General features: G+C 34.7%; 1 protein-coding gene across 14 annotated transcripts in view; it reads right to left on the minus strand.

The window, feature by feature from the left end:
• Positions 1-17,941, minus strand: part of LOC128993328 (basement membrane-specific heparan sulfate proteoglycan core protein-like) — a 357,588-nt gene that overhangs the window by 59,361 nt on the left and 280,286 nt on the right. For 12 of the 14 annotated variants that reach the window (XM_054417150.1, XM_054417154.1, XM_054417151.1 and 9 more), the window contains 13 exons: positions 16,563-16,718; positions 15,733-15,792; positions 10,883-11,016; positions 9,059-9,152; positions 8,161-8,256; positions 6,879-6,986; positions 6,148-6,279; positions 5,334-5,450; positions 4,725-4,918; positions 2,350-2,562; positions 1,943-2,074; positions 1,119-1,295; positions 193-371 (listed from right to left, as the gene is read on the minus strand). In XM_054417150.1, coding sequence (XP_054273125.1) covers positions 193-371; positions 1,119-1,295; positions 1,943-2,074; positions 2,350-2,562; positions 4,725-4,918; positions 5,334-5,450; positions 6,148-6,279; positions 6,879-6,986; positions 8,161-8,256; positions 9,059-9,152; positions 10,883-11,016; positions 15,733-15,792; positions 16,563-16,718 — 1,792 coding nt within the window. Of the gene's footprint in view, positions 1-192; positions 372-1,118; positions 1,296-1,942; positions 2,075-2,349; positions 2,563-4,724; positions 4,919-5,333; positions 5,451-6,147; positions 6,280-6,878; positions 7,017-8,160; positions 8,257-9,058; positions 9,153-10,882; positions 11,017-15,732; positions 15,793-16,562; positions 16,719-17,941 lie in introns of all 14 variants that reach the window. The other 2 variants (XM_054417146.1, XM_054417159.1) reach the window with 1 other exon arrangement.

Raw genomic sequence — 17,941 nt, forward strand, 5'->3', positions numbered from 1 at the left:
GCTCCGCTACTCATGGAAAAAAGCTATATCCTTAGCAATATGGGAGTGCCCCTGAACATATGTAATTTACCTGGCGTTCACGGACACTTCCAATTTGCTATGGGTTAATTTGTTCTGAATGTTTCATTTGAGGTTGTTATTAAAAGTGTTTGATGGTTTGATGAAACCGAAACCATCTATCCGGCAACTCACCTGATAAGCAGCTGATCGATGTTCTGCAGAGTCATCATGATATCCTGTCTAGATGCCGGATACTCCCTGTTATCCTGACTGACTCTGTACCAGTTACCCGGATAGAACTGGACAGCGATGTTGTTCTCTTTTCGGGGATCAAGGGGAGGTCCTTTGAACACCAGGGTGTAGTTGTTACCCTGAAACAAAATGTTAGAAATGTTTAGTTTTTTTAAATAGTAATAAAAAAAAATATAAATATAGGTAATCATTAATCAACCCTTATTAATTAATACGGACGAACAAGATTCAAGTTGACAGAAAATGCTCTTTTTCATACATTTTCTAAATTTTCTTCAAAAACAGTACAGTCGTCAGAAAGATTTACCAAGTCGTTCAAATTCAATTCAACAAACTGAATACAACGAAATGTACTACTTCAGGGCCATATGAATACGACTTGAGCATAATGAAATAAATTTAACAGAAAAGCGCTTAGACTGTGTATTTCAGATTTTTGTTACAGAAAAGTACTGAAGTTGTGTAACCAATCCGATTTGCAGTAGATGTTTCCTGTAATACAAGTATGAGCATAAAAATTACAATTAGAAAGTTTTTTCTGGATACATTTCCTCTCTGGTACTTCCTTTAAGTCAAACATTAACACATTTGGTGAATGAATAATAAAGTTTTCTCAGATTACAGAGTTTTAAATGTAAATTAATACATGCTACAGAGGCTTACTGCTAAAGTGGCAGTTTTTAGTTTTTCTTTTCTACCTCTGTGACAAAAATGAAAAGTCCCGTTCAAAAATGGAACCCCATATTTTAAGAATTAGTAGAAATTCAACAAAAAAATCTCAATAGTAAAAAAGTGCTGCAAGCAGACATATACTTACTTCTATAATGTAATTTTATACAGCTTTGGAATGAGTTGAAATAACTTACAGAGAGGATGATATCAGGTATAGGAAGTGAGCTGCCGGTTCCATCAGTTTTGACAGTGTATTTGATGAATCCTCCGTAAGACTTGAGCTGGTTGCCATGGTAGTTCTCTGGCAAGGCAAAGTACGGATAAACGGGATTGTAGTATGAAGATTTCAGTTCATTGTCTGTCAGTGAAATCTGAAAAAATAAAATAAATGTACAATACAAACTATTTTATAATCTTTGGGGGGTTTGAAAACTGCTGCAGCAAACCTGCTGACTAAGCAAACTTCCATATATATTCAATATATATATATCCATAAACACAAGTAAACTACCAAACCACAATCTTCAAAGTAAAAGGAGTGCAGCGCCGAGTGCCGTTTGCCTAAACACTTTGACGAGGGTCATTTTACAGCCTGAGACTTGGCAGGCTTGGCGGGGCGAGTGCCGGCCAGGTATCAGACGGTGTGACGGGTATGGGGGTGGAAAGATCGACCAGGGGAGGGGTAAGCAAAATTTGTTTTAGGGATAAAATGAAACTTTTATTACCAACCTACTAACCTAACCTAGCCTAACCAAACTTGCTGATTAGGAAAAAATTGAAGGTTTACTAATCAAATCAATATTAGGGTAGCCCATTTAAACTGTACCTGGTCTCCGTTACATCCTGTCCACTACAACCCCTTCCACTAATACCCCTCCCCTGAATCACTTATACGCACTGGGGGGTCAAACGGTACTCGGGCCTATCTGACGGTTTTGACAGTTTATAATCCCCACGGCAAAGTTTAATAACTAATTCATGACTCTATAGTTATGTGTTAGCTGTTAAGGATGAATACCTGGAACCCACTCCTTCCTGAAGGATGGATGGAAGCCTGGAACTGGGAAGTCTCACCTCGCCGGATCTCTATGCCTCCTGAGGAAGGAACGTAGACATTCACTATCCTATAGACATCCAGGGGCGGAGGCAACTGCGGAAAGAAGTGGAAGTGAATATTGCGGAAAGATATGTGGAAGAAATGTCCTTACAACCAAACTACCAAGTACGCATATTACTCTACCATTAAATACTGTGATAGAGTGCACTTCTGTTTAAGGCTTTACCTTACACATTAAATTTGAGCGCACACCTAAAAATATCACTTACAGTACTACTAATGGAATATAAAATTTACTAAATCATAAACTGCAATATAAATCTTAAAATCCTTTTCAAAATTGATAGTTTTACAAGTCACAAACGTACCTGGTAAATATACAGGTCGGCACTGCGACACTTAGTGGTGACACCAAAGCAGAAGCAAGGAATGCACTCGTCAGGTCTTGTAGCCAAGTCATTGAACGAACCTTCGGGACAGGTCGTGTGAGACGGTTTAACCACGAGTATCGTGTCAGGAATGGCGAAGGTCGACCCTCGGTTGTTGAGGGCTTCACAACTGTAAGCGCCTTGGTCCGACTCCTGCCAAACATGTTGAAAGTTTATTTTATTTGGATTATGACAGTTTAAGTTCATTGACACCAACAATGGTGGTACTTAAAAGAGTGTAGAAGTTGTATGGTAAAATGAAGGATATTTAATTAATTTAATTAAATTTCATTTTCCAAGAATATGGCTTTGGAAGTTTTACATAAAAAACATAAGAAAACATTTATCATAAGCATAACAGAATAAGTGAAATGTTAAGAACAGTAAATATCTTTTTTGTCTATACAACGAGGATCTTTTCCAGAGAGTGTTGTATTTTCTTGAGTTTTTCATTATATTATAAATTATAATGATTTATTGTACATTGAAGCAAAACTACAAGTGAAGAAATGGAAGTCCTGCAGCTTAAAGACACACTAATAACTTGATGATCCAACACAACTCTGATAGTTTAGGACTTTTCCAAAGATTTTTGAGAATGGAAAAACTATTCTTATTCTTATTTACAATAAATATTCAGTTAAAAATAATTTTCCAAATTATTCACTGGATCAAAAAGTAGTAGTATGCATTTGAGAATTTTGATAAACATAATCAAGTGTTATTGTTCCGAACCTTAATATTAGGGCCCGTAAGCTCCACACATATCTGCATCTTAAAACTTAAAAGCAAATACATTCTATGAAAGTTAGACAACAACATGATTACGGGAAGCCTAAAAAATAGTAGTATAAATTTGAGAATTCCAGTACATTCATGTGATTGTCCCCTAGAAGGATTAAACATTAAGGAATGGACACGCTGTAGTTTCGTTGAAGCCAGCGAACTGAGGAAGGGGGGGAAGCAGCGCTACTCTCCCGCCCCCCTCTCATACTGCGCTGTATGCGTTACTGGAAGATTTGGTAACAGAAATATCAATTGACTATTTAAAAATTAGACTTCATCATGCTACGAAAATTAAAAAGTTAAATTCTAACCGTAATATTAGGAACCTATTAAGAGGAAAGTCATATTTATGAACCAATAGTACGTTCAAAGGTGAGTAATTTACACAAGGACGACTTGTATTTTAGAATTCGTTGTCCTTGTTTTTATTTTTTGCCATACTTGTATTGTGTATTATTTATAATACTCTAACCAGAGCGCGGGACTCCGGTTCATGGGGTCCCGGGTTCAAATCCCGCCATATCACCAATGGATTTTACTGTTCATAAATTTAAACTCAAATCATAAGTAGTACCGTATGTGTATTTGAACATTTTCTTAAAGAGAAATAAAATAGGTTTTAATCCTTTAAAAGAATGATAAACGCACTTTGGCGTCAGAAGACGCGATGATTGTTGAACATTTACACTTTTTACTCAAAGTTTCTTTGGGCAAACAGATCAAATATAGTTCAATATGATATTAAAAAAATCAAGAATTTGATTGCCAAGAAATTGTTTTACTTTTTATGATTGTAATTTAATTGTAACGGCTGTTGGTTTGAAAAAAGTTAGAGCGGCTTTGCATTTTTTTCTTAACTTTGGCTATTTAAAATCACCTGTCTAGCACATCAATGACTTAAAACTAGTAAAAAATTATATTAACAAATCTAGAAAACTATGAAAAATGCAAATTTAAAATATATTTCACCACCCGAATTAAAATTTTCATTTTAACCTATTATTAGTAAGATTGTTTTATAAACTGGAAAAATAAAAAAAATTATTGTAATTATTTTTATAAATACACTTTTAAATATAGGTAAATATATATTTTTTATTTCGAGAAACTTTTAAGGAACATGAATAAATTGTTAATTTGTGTAGATACATCATATTTTTTTCAAAAATGTAATTATAGTAATCATATGTTCAAAGTCCAGGTAAATTCTTTCAACTTTGATCTTCAATAATAAATAATAAATAATAGTTTTTATAGGAATGATTGACACCGTTCGATAGGAAATTTAATTTACTTTAAGAATGCCATCGGTGAATAACACGGGTGTTTTAGTTTAGCGGCAATTTTAATTCGAAACAGCGCGCGTCGCGTTTTCCCCTATCTCTCCCATGTTATAGCCGAGGCTTTTTGCCACTCTACGGCTCCGCGTGCCCCTCTAGTGTTCTGCTAAAGCTGGCTTCACCGCAACACGTGTATTCCTATTCGCGTGCCCTCTCCTTAATGTTTAATCCTCCTAGATTGTCCCGCACCTGAATATTAGGGCAGGTAAGGACACCGTAGCCGTCTCTACTCGTGGTTTGACACTTGGAGGGAATGTGTCCCCAGTTGAGCCGCCACACCACCTCCGGGGTAGGAACGCCCACTGCCGTACAAGTGATGATGAACGTCTCACCAGGCTGTTTCACCACCATAGAAGGCGGTGGCTTCTGAATTTCCGCCTTTGCTGTGGACCAACAAGAGGGGATTCATTGTGGAAAAGAATCAGTAAAGAAAACATTAAGAAATATATTAATGTACATGAGCCAGTGAAAGAGAAATAGTATAGATAATTATTTTTGATAAATTTAAAGTTCTGATGAAATATAATGTGTAAGGGCCATGTTGTAAGTGTTGTCATGTGTAAGTGAGGTACAAGTCATTCTCCTTCCTCAAATTGTATCTTTGAAATTTTTTTACTAAATCAATATGTAAAAATACTTATGTAAGTAATTGTAAATGTTGTGGAGGAATTGTGGACAGCCTCTGCATCCACAAATTGTCGAGTTGATGAGGTTTTAGTGAGTTTTTACTGTATATAAAATTAGAGCAATAAATAAAATAACCACACCATTCACATTTGTAGCAAACTAGTTACTTACAACAACCAAACTCATCGCTGCCGTCTTGGCAGTCTACCTCCATGTCACAATGGAATGCTTTTGGAATGCATTGGTCTCTCCTGGCACACTGGTACTCATTGTATTGACAAGCAGAACCTAAACAAGGTAAGAACATGAATTATGACCAGCCATAAACACATTGGAAATTTCTTACATCAAGCATTTATTGGGTTATGAATCTATCTTTCAACCGACAAAGTAAGTTAAAAATAAAACTGCTGATCATTGGTAATCATCATTGGTCAATGAAATAGACAGGTGAAACTAAATAATAAAATTTAATAGAATGTAATCAGAGTTCTTAGTGTCACAAAACAAATGGGGAACAGAAAGAGAACCATTCAGAATTCTGGCGGGAACATAAATAGAGTTTCATAAAGAAATTACTCAGCAGAGCTAGATGTTCGAGTAATAATGATAAATCATGAAAAAACTAACTTTACTTCTGGTTTTTCAAACAATCATTGACGGTAATTATTATCAATTATTTAAGACATTGGCCCACACTTTATTGTGGTTTTTAAGCTGAATACAATGCAACTGAAGTGTAGAATGGATCAGCTGTTTTATTAGTCAAGATAATTTATTAAAATCCCAAAGATCAAGGACAGATAGCACAAGTTTTGAACCATCAAAATGCTACTGACTTGATTAAAGGATTAAAGTGGTAACCTTTTGATCTCCAGGTGAGCACTAAAAACACTCATCTACCTATCTATGGTATAGAACACCATTTTACAAACTATATTCTTACAATATAAAAAAAATACAGATGAATTACGCAAAGACTGACCTGGAGGGCTCGGTTCACAGTTTCTCTCATCTGAGCCGTCACCGCAGTCGTCGTCTGAGTCACACCTCCAAGTCTTCTGGACACACTTCTTGTTGTCACAACGGAACTCATTCGGCTCACACCCGTGCGGATCTGTGGAAAACACGTAACCAATTTTTGTTCAAAATACTGCATCTGTTTTGTATTATGTCCTTTTTGACTATGTGTAAAACATTTGGGCTTTCTTGCTTACTGAAATCAGTGTAGTCTAGAGGTGCTGGTGTTTTTTATACTAGGATAAATAGTTAAAATTAAGTCATAGTCCACACCCTTAAAAGCTTCTAATGACATTACCGCTCTCATTGAACCCAATACTGAAGTATTGGCTTAAAATACCTACTTTGTATGGTCGCCATTTGATTGAAAAGTATTCAAAAGTATTGTCCCAACATTTATCTTAATCTTCTCCCCGGACCTCCATCAGTTTGGCGAACTCCTAGTCTGAGCCTTGCTCAAATATAACTCCTCTCCATAATCACATTGCAACACCATTTTAATCCTGTCAATGAACGAGCCTCCTTCTCTACAGCCGATAACAGAAATGTCTCCAACGTCACTCAAACACAGGAGGCCGTAACCTCGGGAAAAGATGCTGGAAATTCTGCAGGATCAACGGACTTGGCAGTGCCAGTTTTAATCCAGGGATTTAATTTATGTAAGAAAAACTTTTTACACACAGTGAGAATACTTACTGCATCTTATCTCATCTGATCCATCAGTACAGTCGTTTCTCCCATCACAAACACGGTTCTTAGCGATGCAATCTCCGTTTGAACATGTAGCCTCGTTGAATCCACAAGCTTTACGAGTTGGCACGGCGATTTCATCAACTGCAAAAGAACAAAGTCTTCACATTTTATTTTCAATTAAAGTTTTTCAGATTATTTGATAAACAATTTAACCATGCAACCCAAACACAAATTTGGAAAGTGTTTCACAATTATTGAAAGTATAGAAATTTGAATGTATTGAGTAATCTAATCTGAGTACTAAACTTTAGAGTGATAGTTTGTTGTTTTCACATTAAAATGTTTGTTTGAAATTTGAACTTTTACTTTTATTCACAGAGAAAAATTCAAATTTAATTCAATGTTAAATAAATTTTTAATTAATAATAATAATAACTTTCAGTAGTTTGATGAAGGTAATGTAATGGACTCGAATCCAAAAATAAATACTTAGGGAAAAGGGAATATTGAAATTATTTCAACTTTGTACTGACTGTCTTACGTTAAGTTTGAAAAAAAAATGTTAATCTTAATACCTATGTAAATAAAAACTAAAATTTTCTTTTGTCCAATGCTATATAAAATATTAAAATTATAATGGTTTGGAATTTGAATAAGTTTTATACAAATTCTAGTATGTTCAGAGGCTAATTTCTCTAGTTATTGTCTAAAACTATATTTCAATAAACCTAATAATAGCATGCTGGGATACTCTTTACATAAGTGTTCTATGTAAATAATTGGATAAAGAATATCACATTAAAAACTTACCACATATTCAAGTTTAGTAATGCAAGCAAGAGAAAAAAAAGTTGAATAAGCCAAACATCAATATTATTTTAACTCGATAAAGGTTTTTAAATTGTAATTATGAAGACAAAATACTACCTGCAAATTCTGCAAACAATGTACACATCCTAACAAATAGATACTAAAAACCTAAAAGTAAGTGTCAAATAGCTATTACAATTTTGGACAAGATCTAAGTCTGACTATGAAAAAATCTAAATATGAAATACTAATTCTAATAATTTGAACATAAGATTACACTTAGCTCAAATAAATTGTCAATACTAAGGCTATAGTTAGTTTTGAAATGGAAAATGCATGAGAAATATTTACTAAAAACTTAAACAACAACTACAGTGATTTACGTAAATCTAAACTGCAGACTTATCCTTTCTATGCAAATTTCCAATATGTCTACAACTGAGTCTAACGTAAGCAATAAACACTTTTTTGATACCTGATCCGAAAGTATCCAAGTCAGTGTCAGTGCGGACACCATACTTTGACAAAGCCACGTTTTCATTCATTTTTCCCAGTGGTTTAAATTTCCCAGCTGCTTGCAAAAATGTCAACATGTCCATGATACAGAACAGTAAGTAGGTTTGTGGAATCTCAAACACCATTTAGTATAGCGATTGAAATAGTTTCTTCAAGGCAGAGTGGATTGGTTGTTCCGTAGCATGTAAGTTAAAAAATTATCTTTGTTGTAAACAATAGGATATATACAAATTTGCCTGGCTACCATTAAGATTTGAGTGCTTTGTGTTTGCGGTGCAGCCTGTGTTGTGTTGTTTCATGATTCAAGTGAGGCCGGCCTAGCGTTGACTAAAAATATTCTTTTTGTTTTTAAATGTGAACTTTACGTTTCTATATGTAATTTTTGATGAAGATATAGACTATAATTTGAGATATGGCCATGCCATTATTATATCCACTTACAACACTATAATCATTGGTAGTAGGCTTACTTAGCAGGAGTGGTAATAGGTTTCTGTAGCAGTTTTTAAGGGCCTTTTTGAATTCCCGGATCATACCCAGTTATGAAGCCAATAGATGTAGTATTCCTTATTAAAATATGGCCAATTAACAGTAATTACTTTACTTATTGTATTAGTAAGAACGAAAGGTGGAAATTATGTGCGATTACACTAGTGTCTAGTCTTCAACTGGTCGTCTGCTCGTCTTCAAGGGTGGGGAATATTTTCAGTAGTATAGTCAACATCTTACCTTGATTCTACGATTACTATTCACTTCTGTTTACACATAGGTTTACTTTACTACAGTACGTTAACCATTGTCATGCAGATACAGAATGTGTCTAAAGATATAAGTTTGAAGCATTTCCAACATCTTACATGGTTCTACTCTGAGATATACAGAAGCCCTGGAGCCTGGTGTGGTAGGAGAGAAACCAATAGCCTCACAGATGTAAGTTCCGGTGTGCTCCAGCTGAAAGCAAAACATGTTTTAGTCTAAATTAAATCAAAACCAAAGCACAGAACTTTAACAAAAATACTTAAAAAAACAGCATAATACGATTAAAATATATGAAAAAGATTAGGGATGAACGGGTCCCGAAATTTCGGGAATTTTTCGGGAAAAAAATATTCCCGATTATCGGGACGGGATTACATTTTTGATTCGGGAATTTTTCGGGACGGGATTTGGTCCGATCACCGGCGATTTTGCCGCTTCGCGAGTGCCGATGACGCCGCTATTACGAGCGATAGGTCCGCGAACGCAGAAGACGAAGTCGTTTTGACGAAGTCGTTTTGACGATTGCGCCGTGACCGCTGAGTCATAACGACGATCGCGCCGTGACCGCGATTATTGGACCGACGATCACGCCGTGACCGCGAAGCCATACCGACAATCACGCTGTGACCGCGGTGTCATACCGACAATCACGCCGTGACCGCGAGTCATACCGACGATCACCCCGTGACCGCGGAGTCATACTGACGATCGTGACGTGACCGCGGAGTCATACCAACGATCACGCCGTGTACGCGAGTCATACCAACGATCACCCCGTGACCGCGGAGTCATACCGACGATCGCACCGTGACCGTGAGTCATACCGACGATCATGCCGGGAACGCGAGTCATACCAACGATCATCCCGTGACCGCGGAGTCATGCCGACGATCACGCCGTGACCACGGAGTCGTACCGACGATCACGCCGTGACCGCGGAGTCAAACCGACAATCACGCCGTGACCGCGGAGTCATACCGTCGATCGCGCCGTGATCGCGAGTCATACCGACGATCATGCCATGACCGCGGAGTTATACCGACAATCACGCCGTGACCGCGGAGTCATACCGTCGATCGCGCCGTGATCGCGAGTCATACCGACGATCATGCCATGACCGCGAGTCGTACCGACGATCACCCCATGACCGCCGTCATTTTGACGATCGCACAGTGACCGCAAGTCATTTCGACCGCGAGTCACAAGTTTCTATAGGTACCTGTAAATTGTTACCCATTTTTTGGTTTTTATAGATCAGTGCCACAAACGGTAAAGATTGATTTCGTATGCCTTTTTTGGTAACTGCAATACTCAAGACTTTCTTTTAATGCACAGAAAAAAATCTCGTCCCGTCCCGTCCTGAAAATCTGGAAGGAAATAAAAATCCCGTCCCGTCCCGTCCCGAACTAAAAATTCAATCCCATCCATCCCTAAAAAAGATGATGAGGAACATATGTGTCTTTGATAAAGAATACATCGTTTTGTCTGTAAATCAATTACTACTGACCATCGACTTGTTGAAGGAGATTTTGAGAAAAGATTGTGCATAAAAAAATTAGGTGATAAAAGGTTATTACAACGAATCTACTTCGAAAAAGGCACTTCTATTTATATTATCACTTGCAGAAACACCTGGATAAAATTTTCATTTTTCTGACTTGTAATATATAATACTGTTTTTATGGATACAATGAAAAACTTCAATCAACATTACCAGATATACTGATACTGATATTTTAACAATTCTAAATTTTAACCAGTCACACCGGTATACTACAAATACATAATTTAATTTAATAACAAGTACATAAACTGCTTTTATTTCAGATTCAGACAAATTAAACTGTTTATTACCTCAAAGAGCAAAGTGAATTTTTTAATAGTCTCACGTGAATGGTTAATATTTTAAAGCAGTTACATACCTGAATGTTTGGCATCTCGAGCCGTCCCTTGATATCCCGTGAGCCGGGAGGTAGAGGTTCGTTGTTACTACGGATCCACCTCACAGAAGCCCTTAGTGGCCCCTCGTCTCGACACTGGAACACCACCTCCCTGCCTAAAGAGCAACACAACACATAATTAATAAACCTTCTTTAGAAGTCATTCTTGATTTTTGTCACCAGTAAATAAGTCGATCTACATCAAGGTCTGCATACTGGGTGTAAACAGACCAACAGTGGCTGGGTAAGGAAAATGCTTGATTATCAGAAAAAGGACATCAAATTAAAACCAAGATGTACTACAGTCCATTCTATTTTCAATTTCTCATATTATCATTAACAACAAAACATCATACAAATTTGTAAATTTAACCAATCAAAGAAAGTACTTTTCCCCCAAAAAAAATCAATGTTATGGCACTGCTTGACATTAAGTGGCTAGCGCAGGTTATCAAGTACTGTAGGCCTATGCATAAATCACGTCTCCAAGACTCAATGTCTGCTAAGACACAATACGTGGTGTAGTGGGGCGGGCGTGTGGGAATGGTGTTCCTATTCTGATTTTCCCAAAAAAACCTCATATTGGTAAGTGACCTATATTCTTGACTGCAACAATGGTGAGCCTTCCCACACTGGAAAATGCTAACTACACCAATGGACTCGATGGCAAAAACAGTGTAAAGACAATGCAATTGAAGCTACTAATTTTGTAGTTTGCCGTAGCAGGCAGAGTTACCAACAAATAATACACCCGAAATATGGTTTCAGAGGAACATAGGAAGAATTGTGCACTGAAAAGTCTGCACATTAGGTGGTGAGTTTGTGGGACTTAAATGTATTTAAAACTAAACAAATACCAAGAAAAGTTTGTTAAGAATTTAGTAGAATATTTTAAATTATTGAACTGCAAATATGTGTCAAAGAATCTACACTAAAACTCAAAAGTTTGAATCTTATTTGCTTGCTATGCATAATGACACAGTGGTACATGAACAAGAAATTATTTGTTTCTTATTGCTTCATGAAAAGAGTTTATCAATGCCTCTCACCTTATGTAACAACTACGTTCCCCCAATTCATGAAAAATTAAAAAAGTTATTTTTGAAAAAAATGTTGTATGAAAATAGCTACTGACTACTACAGTGACTACAACCCCATTTTTACATTCTACAACACTGCAATTTAAATTCCAGGTGCAAAGTCATTCTATTTATTAATAATAATTTAAAAACTGTTCTTCAAATTAGTTGATATCCCTTTCTACAATGCTTTGGAAGCTACATGAAATCCATAAAAAATATCATAACTAATCAAAGACCAAACTGTGAATGTTCTGTGTTCAACAGAATGATCTGGTCTTACACTGGTTTCTACACAACATAAAACTAGCAAGAACAACCGTTTAGAAAGTAACTAAGTACAGAGAAACCATTATAAATTAAAAGCATTTAAAATAGAACACCTAAGCAAATGATGTATAGTAAAATCACAGCCAATTACATTTTAGAGTATTTAAGGGGGTGAATGTGCAAGGTAACTAAACATAAGTTGTAAGTTGTAATTAAACTTTTCTTTAGCCTAAATACAAATTACATGAGCATGAGCAAGAACGACAACAAATAAAGCTTTATAAATCATTCATAACATATATAAATATGTCACAAACATTTCACTACTACTACAGCATTAAATTTGGACTATAAAATATCGAAACATTACAATATTTAGGGATTACCATTTAAGATCAATGATAATTGATTACAATAATAAATAATTACTATCTTAAGATTGTAATAAAAAAATAAAATCATTTAAGGGCACATTTAAAATTGTTTTTCGAAATTTGTAAATTAATTTTTACAAAGATTTGAGGAAACGAAGAAATAAACCTCTGTCAAAAAGAATAATCATATTACTCTTTTGGTACACTTTTTCTCAAAAAAAAAAAAAAAAAAATGTTATCACTATCAGGTATGTCCAATTTTCAAATATTTAATCAACAAATCTTTTCAAACTGTTGGTTTTACTTTTCTTCAATGAAACTAAATTGAAATTCTCATTTTGAGGAAAATATAATTCATAAGCTGACAAAAGATCAAAGTACACATTTGGTCCGTTTGCTATGAAATCAGGAAGAATACAGAATAACATCAAAACATTCCATGACATTGTCTTACCTTGTTCAGCTATCAGGAACAGAAAGTGAAAAATAACAAAATATTTTGTTAGAATGCAACTAGTCTTAGAACTGTAGAAAGTTATAGTTGTAAATATCTATGAATAATTATCAAATTATTTAGTGTTTATAAACCACTGAGAATTAACCTAATACCAATTTTATATCCCCGCTTAATTTTGGAGTGAATCACTAGAAACCTCTTTTATAAAAAACAAATACCATTGGATTTTCTATTTATAAAAATCACTAAAATATACAGGGTGTTCATTTGAAAACTTTCCATATCTGTTGTGTGCAAAGGTGAGGCTTTTTACACTTGTTTGTTCTCATTTCCCCCTAATTTGGACATGCCAAATTTAATAAAATTATTTTCAATTTCGAAAAATGCCCCAAAAGGGCCTAATTTGGGGGGTAGGGGTGCTTTTTGAGAAATTTTCAAATGTAAACATGGGTTGTGTGATACATCAATTTAAAGGTCTAATCACCCCGACTGTTTTGGTGCAATAAAAATGTAATTATCTTTAACCGTATTTACAGGGTGGGTCAAAACGTTTTAAAAAAGGACTTTGAAGTTAAGTACCGCATTACCCGAACTACTGAACGGAACAGCGCCAAATTTATTTCCAAGCTTATTCTTGATCTACGCTTTAAGATAACATATAATAAGGGAATTTTCCATGTTATCTTCTAATTTTTAAAAAATCTCAAATTTTAAGAATAAAAGAAAGCTGAAAACTCAAAATTCTTAAATAGCAAGGTATTACAAATTTCATACCACGTGAAAGGTCCTTTTTTAACAAACATTTTACGTATTTAAGTTTTCTTTCTATCTCTTACCGTTTAAAAATTGCAGTAGAAAAACTGAATTATCCATAGTAATATTGTAACTAGTTTTCTAATGAAACAGCCAAAATTCGTCTCTAGACACATTTAATGGTGCATTAACTGAAGGAAACAATTCATAATTATTGATACCCTGCTTGACAAACAAGTCATTACGTTTTAACTTGTGAAAAACAAGTCTTAGCTGATGAGGACAACCTACATGTGGGCCGCTTTCTGTAGTACCATTGACTAGTCAATGGTAGTACTAATTTCAAAAAGTACTATTTTCTGTAGTATCTAATCGAATATGGTGTACACTTAAAAAAATAGACTTTATTTTTACTTATTGGGCAGAACAAAAGTGTTTCAGGATAACTGCAAAGTGTTTAACAATAAATATCCAGGTAAGACCCTAAGTCATAAAGCTGTAAATGATGTAGTTAAGAAATTTCTGAAACTGGCTCAGTTACCAATGAGAAAAGAACAGGATGAAGGGCCCAAGATTAACTGACACAAGTAAAAGTAGTTGATCAATTTGTAATTAATCATAATACATCGTTGAGCAAAGTGCAATGTGTTTTGTTAGAAAACTCGTTATAATTTTACCATAGAAAATTAAGTTTTTCTACTGCAATTTTTAAACGGTAAGAGATAGAAAGAAAACTTAAATACGTAAAATGTTTGTTAAAAAGGGACCTTTCACGTGGTATGAAATTTGTTATACCTTGCTATTTAAGAATTTTGAGTTTTCAGCTTTCTTTTATTCTTAAAATTTGAGATTTTTTAAAAATTAGAAGATAACATGGAAAATTCCCTTATTATATGTTATCTTAAAGCGTAGATCAAGAATAAGCTTGGAAATAAATTTGGCGCTGTTCCGTTCAGTAGTTCGGGTAATGCGGTACTTAACTTCAAAGTCCTTTTTTAAAACGTTTTGACCCACCCTGTAAATACGGTTAAAGATAATTACATTTTTATTGCACCAAAACAGTCGGGGTGATTAGACCTTTAAATTGATGTATCACACAACCCATGTTTACATTTGAAAATTTCTCAAAAAGCACCCCTACCCCCCAAATTGGGCCCTTTTGGGGCATTTTTCGAAATTGAAAATAATTTTATTGTATTTGGCATGTCCAAATTAGGGGGAAATGAGAACAAACAAGTGTTAAAAGCCTTACCTTTGCACACAACAGATATGGAAAGTTTTCAAATGAACACCCTGTATAATATACTATACACTAATATACTATAATTTTCATTTTTTTGCAACCAAAAATTTTAATAAAAGGACAGATATTGAAGTCAATTTTGTTAGTACAGTATTACGAAAAAAGGGACAGCATTGAAAAGATGTTGCAGCTATGTAAACCAACTAGTGTCCACTGAGCTAGTTAATCCTAAGACACTTTGGCCAGAAATGTTCTACTGGTAAATTGTAAAATGTAAATATAAAAATTATTATTTTTATAAAATATACTTATAAACAAATAGATTCATTGTAGTAATGGCACATAATTAGCTCAATCTCTTAAAACAATTAAACATCACTAAAACAGCACATAAACAAATTATGGTTCCCACCTTTGACCTAACCTATGTTAAATTTGCCAATGTTGATTCTATAGTTTAGTCTTATAACCATTTGTTTACACTTATTACTTTTTCTTTTCAGACTATCAAAAACACAATTTATCAGTTCAGTAGTCTAAAAGTGACCTACTATGAGCCGCTTGACATCGCCTATAGCCGATATCACTGGAAAATTAAATTTTTTAGGTGTTGAATTTTTCACATTAGTTTGGATTGTCATATAGACTAAACTTACTTTCTTTGATGATTTGATCTGTTGGGTAAGTTTTCAAATTGAGACCATCTGGATTTCCAGCTGCAAAAAAACCAAGAAACATTGAACAACTTAAATAATTCATACATTCAAAAACAAGTTTGCTAAAAAGAATTATCTTAAATAAAACCACTATGTTCAAAATCAAGTACGAATTCCCATAAACAAATTTTGATTGTGATTGTCTCCTGAATTTGCAGCAACAATCGTGAGCATAAATATCAGTCTGGACAACACTGGTGATCGGCCTTACGATTAACTAACTTTTCGGATGACTGGACTGTGGATAATCGATGCCCTACTTTTTTTGTCTTAGGACTCGATCTTAGGCACGAGCCCGGCTTTATCACTTAGATAAAATCCGGTGATTTGGTGGGATTTGAACCCGGGACCTCTTGGACCGAAGTCCCGTGCCCTAACCACTAGACCAGCTCGCTCCCCACTATTAGTGTAAATAATTACAATTTATTGTAATATATAATTATATACAGCTTAGCTGATTGTTATGTTACAGTATACAGTTTGTATGGTGCAAAAACCTTTTAAGAGATGAAACAATTTGTTTTCAAATTGCCCATTCTAAATTCATTAAAATTAGTTGGGCCAAGTTCCCAACCAAGCAAGATTTTATTTTCAAAAGTTCTAGGCTGTGATAAATTTGTACCATAAGATTTATAATTTTTCATAGACTTTTTAGTTTTTTGAACTTCAATCTGTGAGTTAAACTCATTCAAGTGAATAGTCGGGTCCAAATAAATTACAGCAACTAATGGCTGTAGGTAGTTTGGATGTTTCATATCTGTGTGGCTTACCGCAGTTTGACTCGTCGGAGTAGTCTCTACAGTCGTAGTTGTTGTCGCAGTGAGTGGACATCGGCACACACTGGTCTCCCGAGGAACAAGCGAATTGTCCGTACGCGCAGCTCACTCGGTTGTCCGACACTGGCGGCGACTGGGATGCAGGCACACCTGCGGAAAACAAATAACTTAAATCAATAAATCATGTACAAAGATTAAGTTTGTAGACGCAAGAACCTACAATATAATTTGTGTGGAGAACTATTCTTCATCAAAGAATCATAAAAAGGAAGATAATTGGTGGTTATGCACAACACTTTCACATAGTGTCTTTAAGTTTTTTTTTTTTTTTTTAAAGAATCTTTTGGCTTTACAGCTTACAGAAACCTTTTGTTGTACAATTAATTGTGAGATGTAGGGTTTTTTCCTTGAAATATTGTTTATTTCAGCAGCCATCTATTCCTTGAATTTTAGACATCACCTGTCCCTACCTTTTTAGAATGATCTATTCCTAACAAAAAAATAACAGGAAAAATACCCCTTGATTTTAGTATTGTAGTTTTTTGTGAATTATAAAAGATTTTTATTTCTGATTCCATGAAAAACCAAATTCTTCTTATACTTCAATAAATCTTGATCAACCAACAATACCTTGGATAAAATGATAAAATATAAAATCAATAATTACATACTCTCCCAGCTAATCAAAGCGTAACTACAATGTCTAGATGGAAGCATATTTAACTGTGTAAAGCATACATGTGAAGAAGAAGATGATGGTGAAGAAGAGGAGGAAGAAGAGAAATCAGAAAACGCAGGTAAATTCATACGCATAAAGTGTTCAGTAATTTGCAAGAAAACAAAGTAGATAGTATAAGCCCAGTGCACAATCAGTTTTGTTAAGTTCCAGTGTACTTGGTTTCTGTATGGTTAGAAATAAAAGTGACCTGGTGAAACACCATGTTTAGGATTCAAGTGTGCCTTATTAACTTAATCCACATAGCTATGGTAAACATATCATTGTTTTATTGAAAAAAAATCCCTTAAAGGTTTATCACTCTTATGGATCAGAGTCAGTTTAGTATTAATAATATTCAATAATTTCACGGATTAAAAAAAATAATTTTACCAATGGTTAAACCACTAACAGTTCTGTATGTCTGATTCATCCACTTTAAAGTGTTTTGTAATGTAAAATGTATGTGTTTGTTTATTCACATTCTTGTGTGATTTAGGTTTTATTAACATCGAACTAGATGAAGAAATTATATTTGTGTATCCTAACACCTGTTATGCTCGAACAGTTAAACATGTAAATGTCATCCAAAGAAAATGTAAGACAAAGTAATTAGCCAAAGAAATTCTCAAAAAAAACTATTTTTCTACCCATTGCT

The sequence above is a fragment of the Macrosteles quadrilineatus genome, unplaced genomic scaffold (genome assembly GCF_028750875.1).
Source record: "Macrosteles quadrilineatus isolate MER2022 unplaced genomic scaffold, UCM_ALF_1.0 Scaffold_4__1_contigs__length_99947679, whole genome shotgun sequence".
In the NCBI taxonomy this organism is placed as follows: Eukaryota; Metazoa; Arthropoda; class Insecta; order Hemiptera; family Cicadellidae; genus Macrosteles; species Macrosteles quadrilineatus.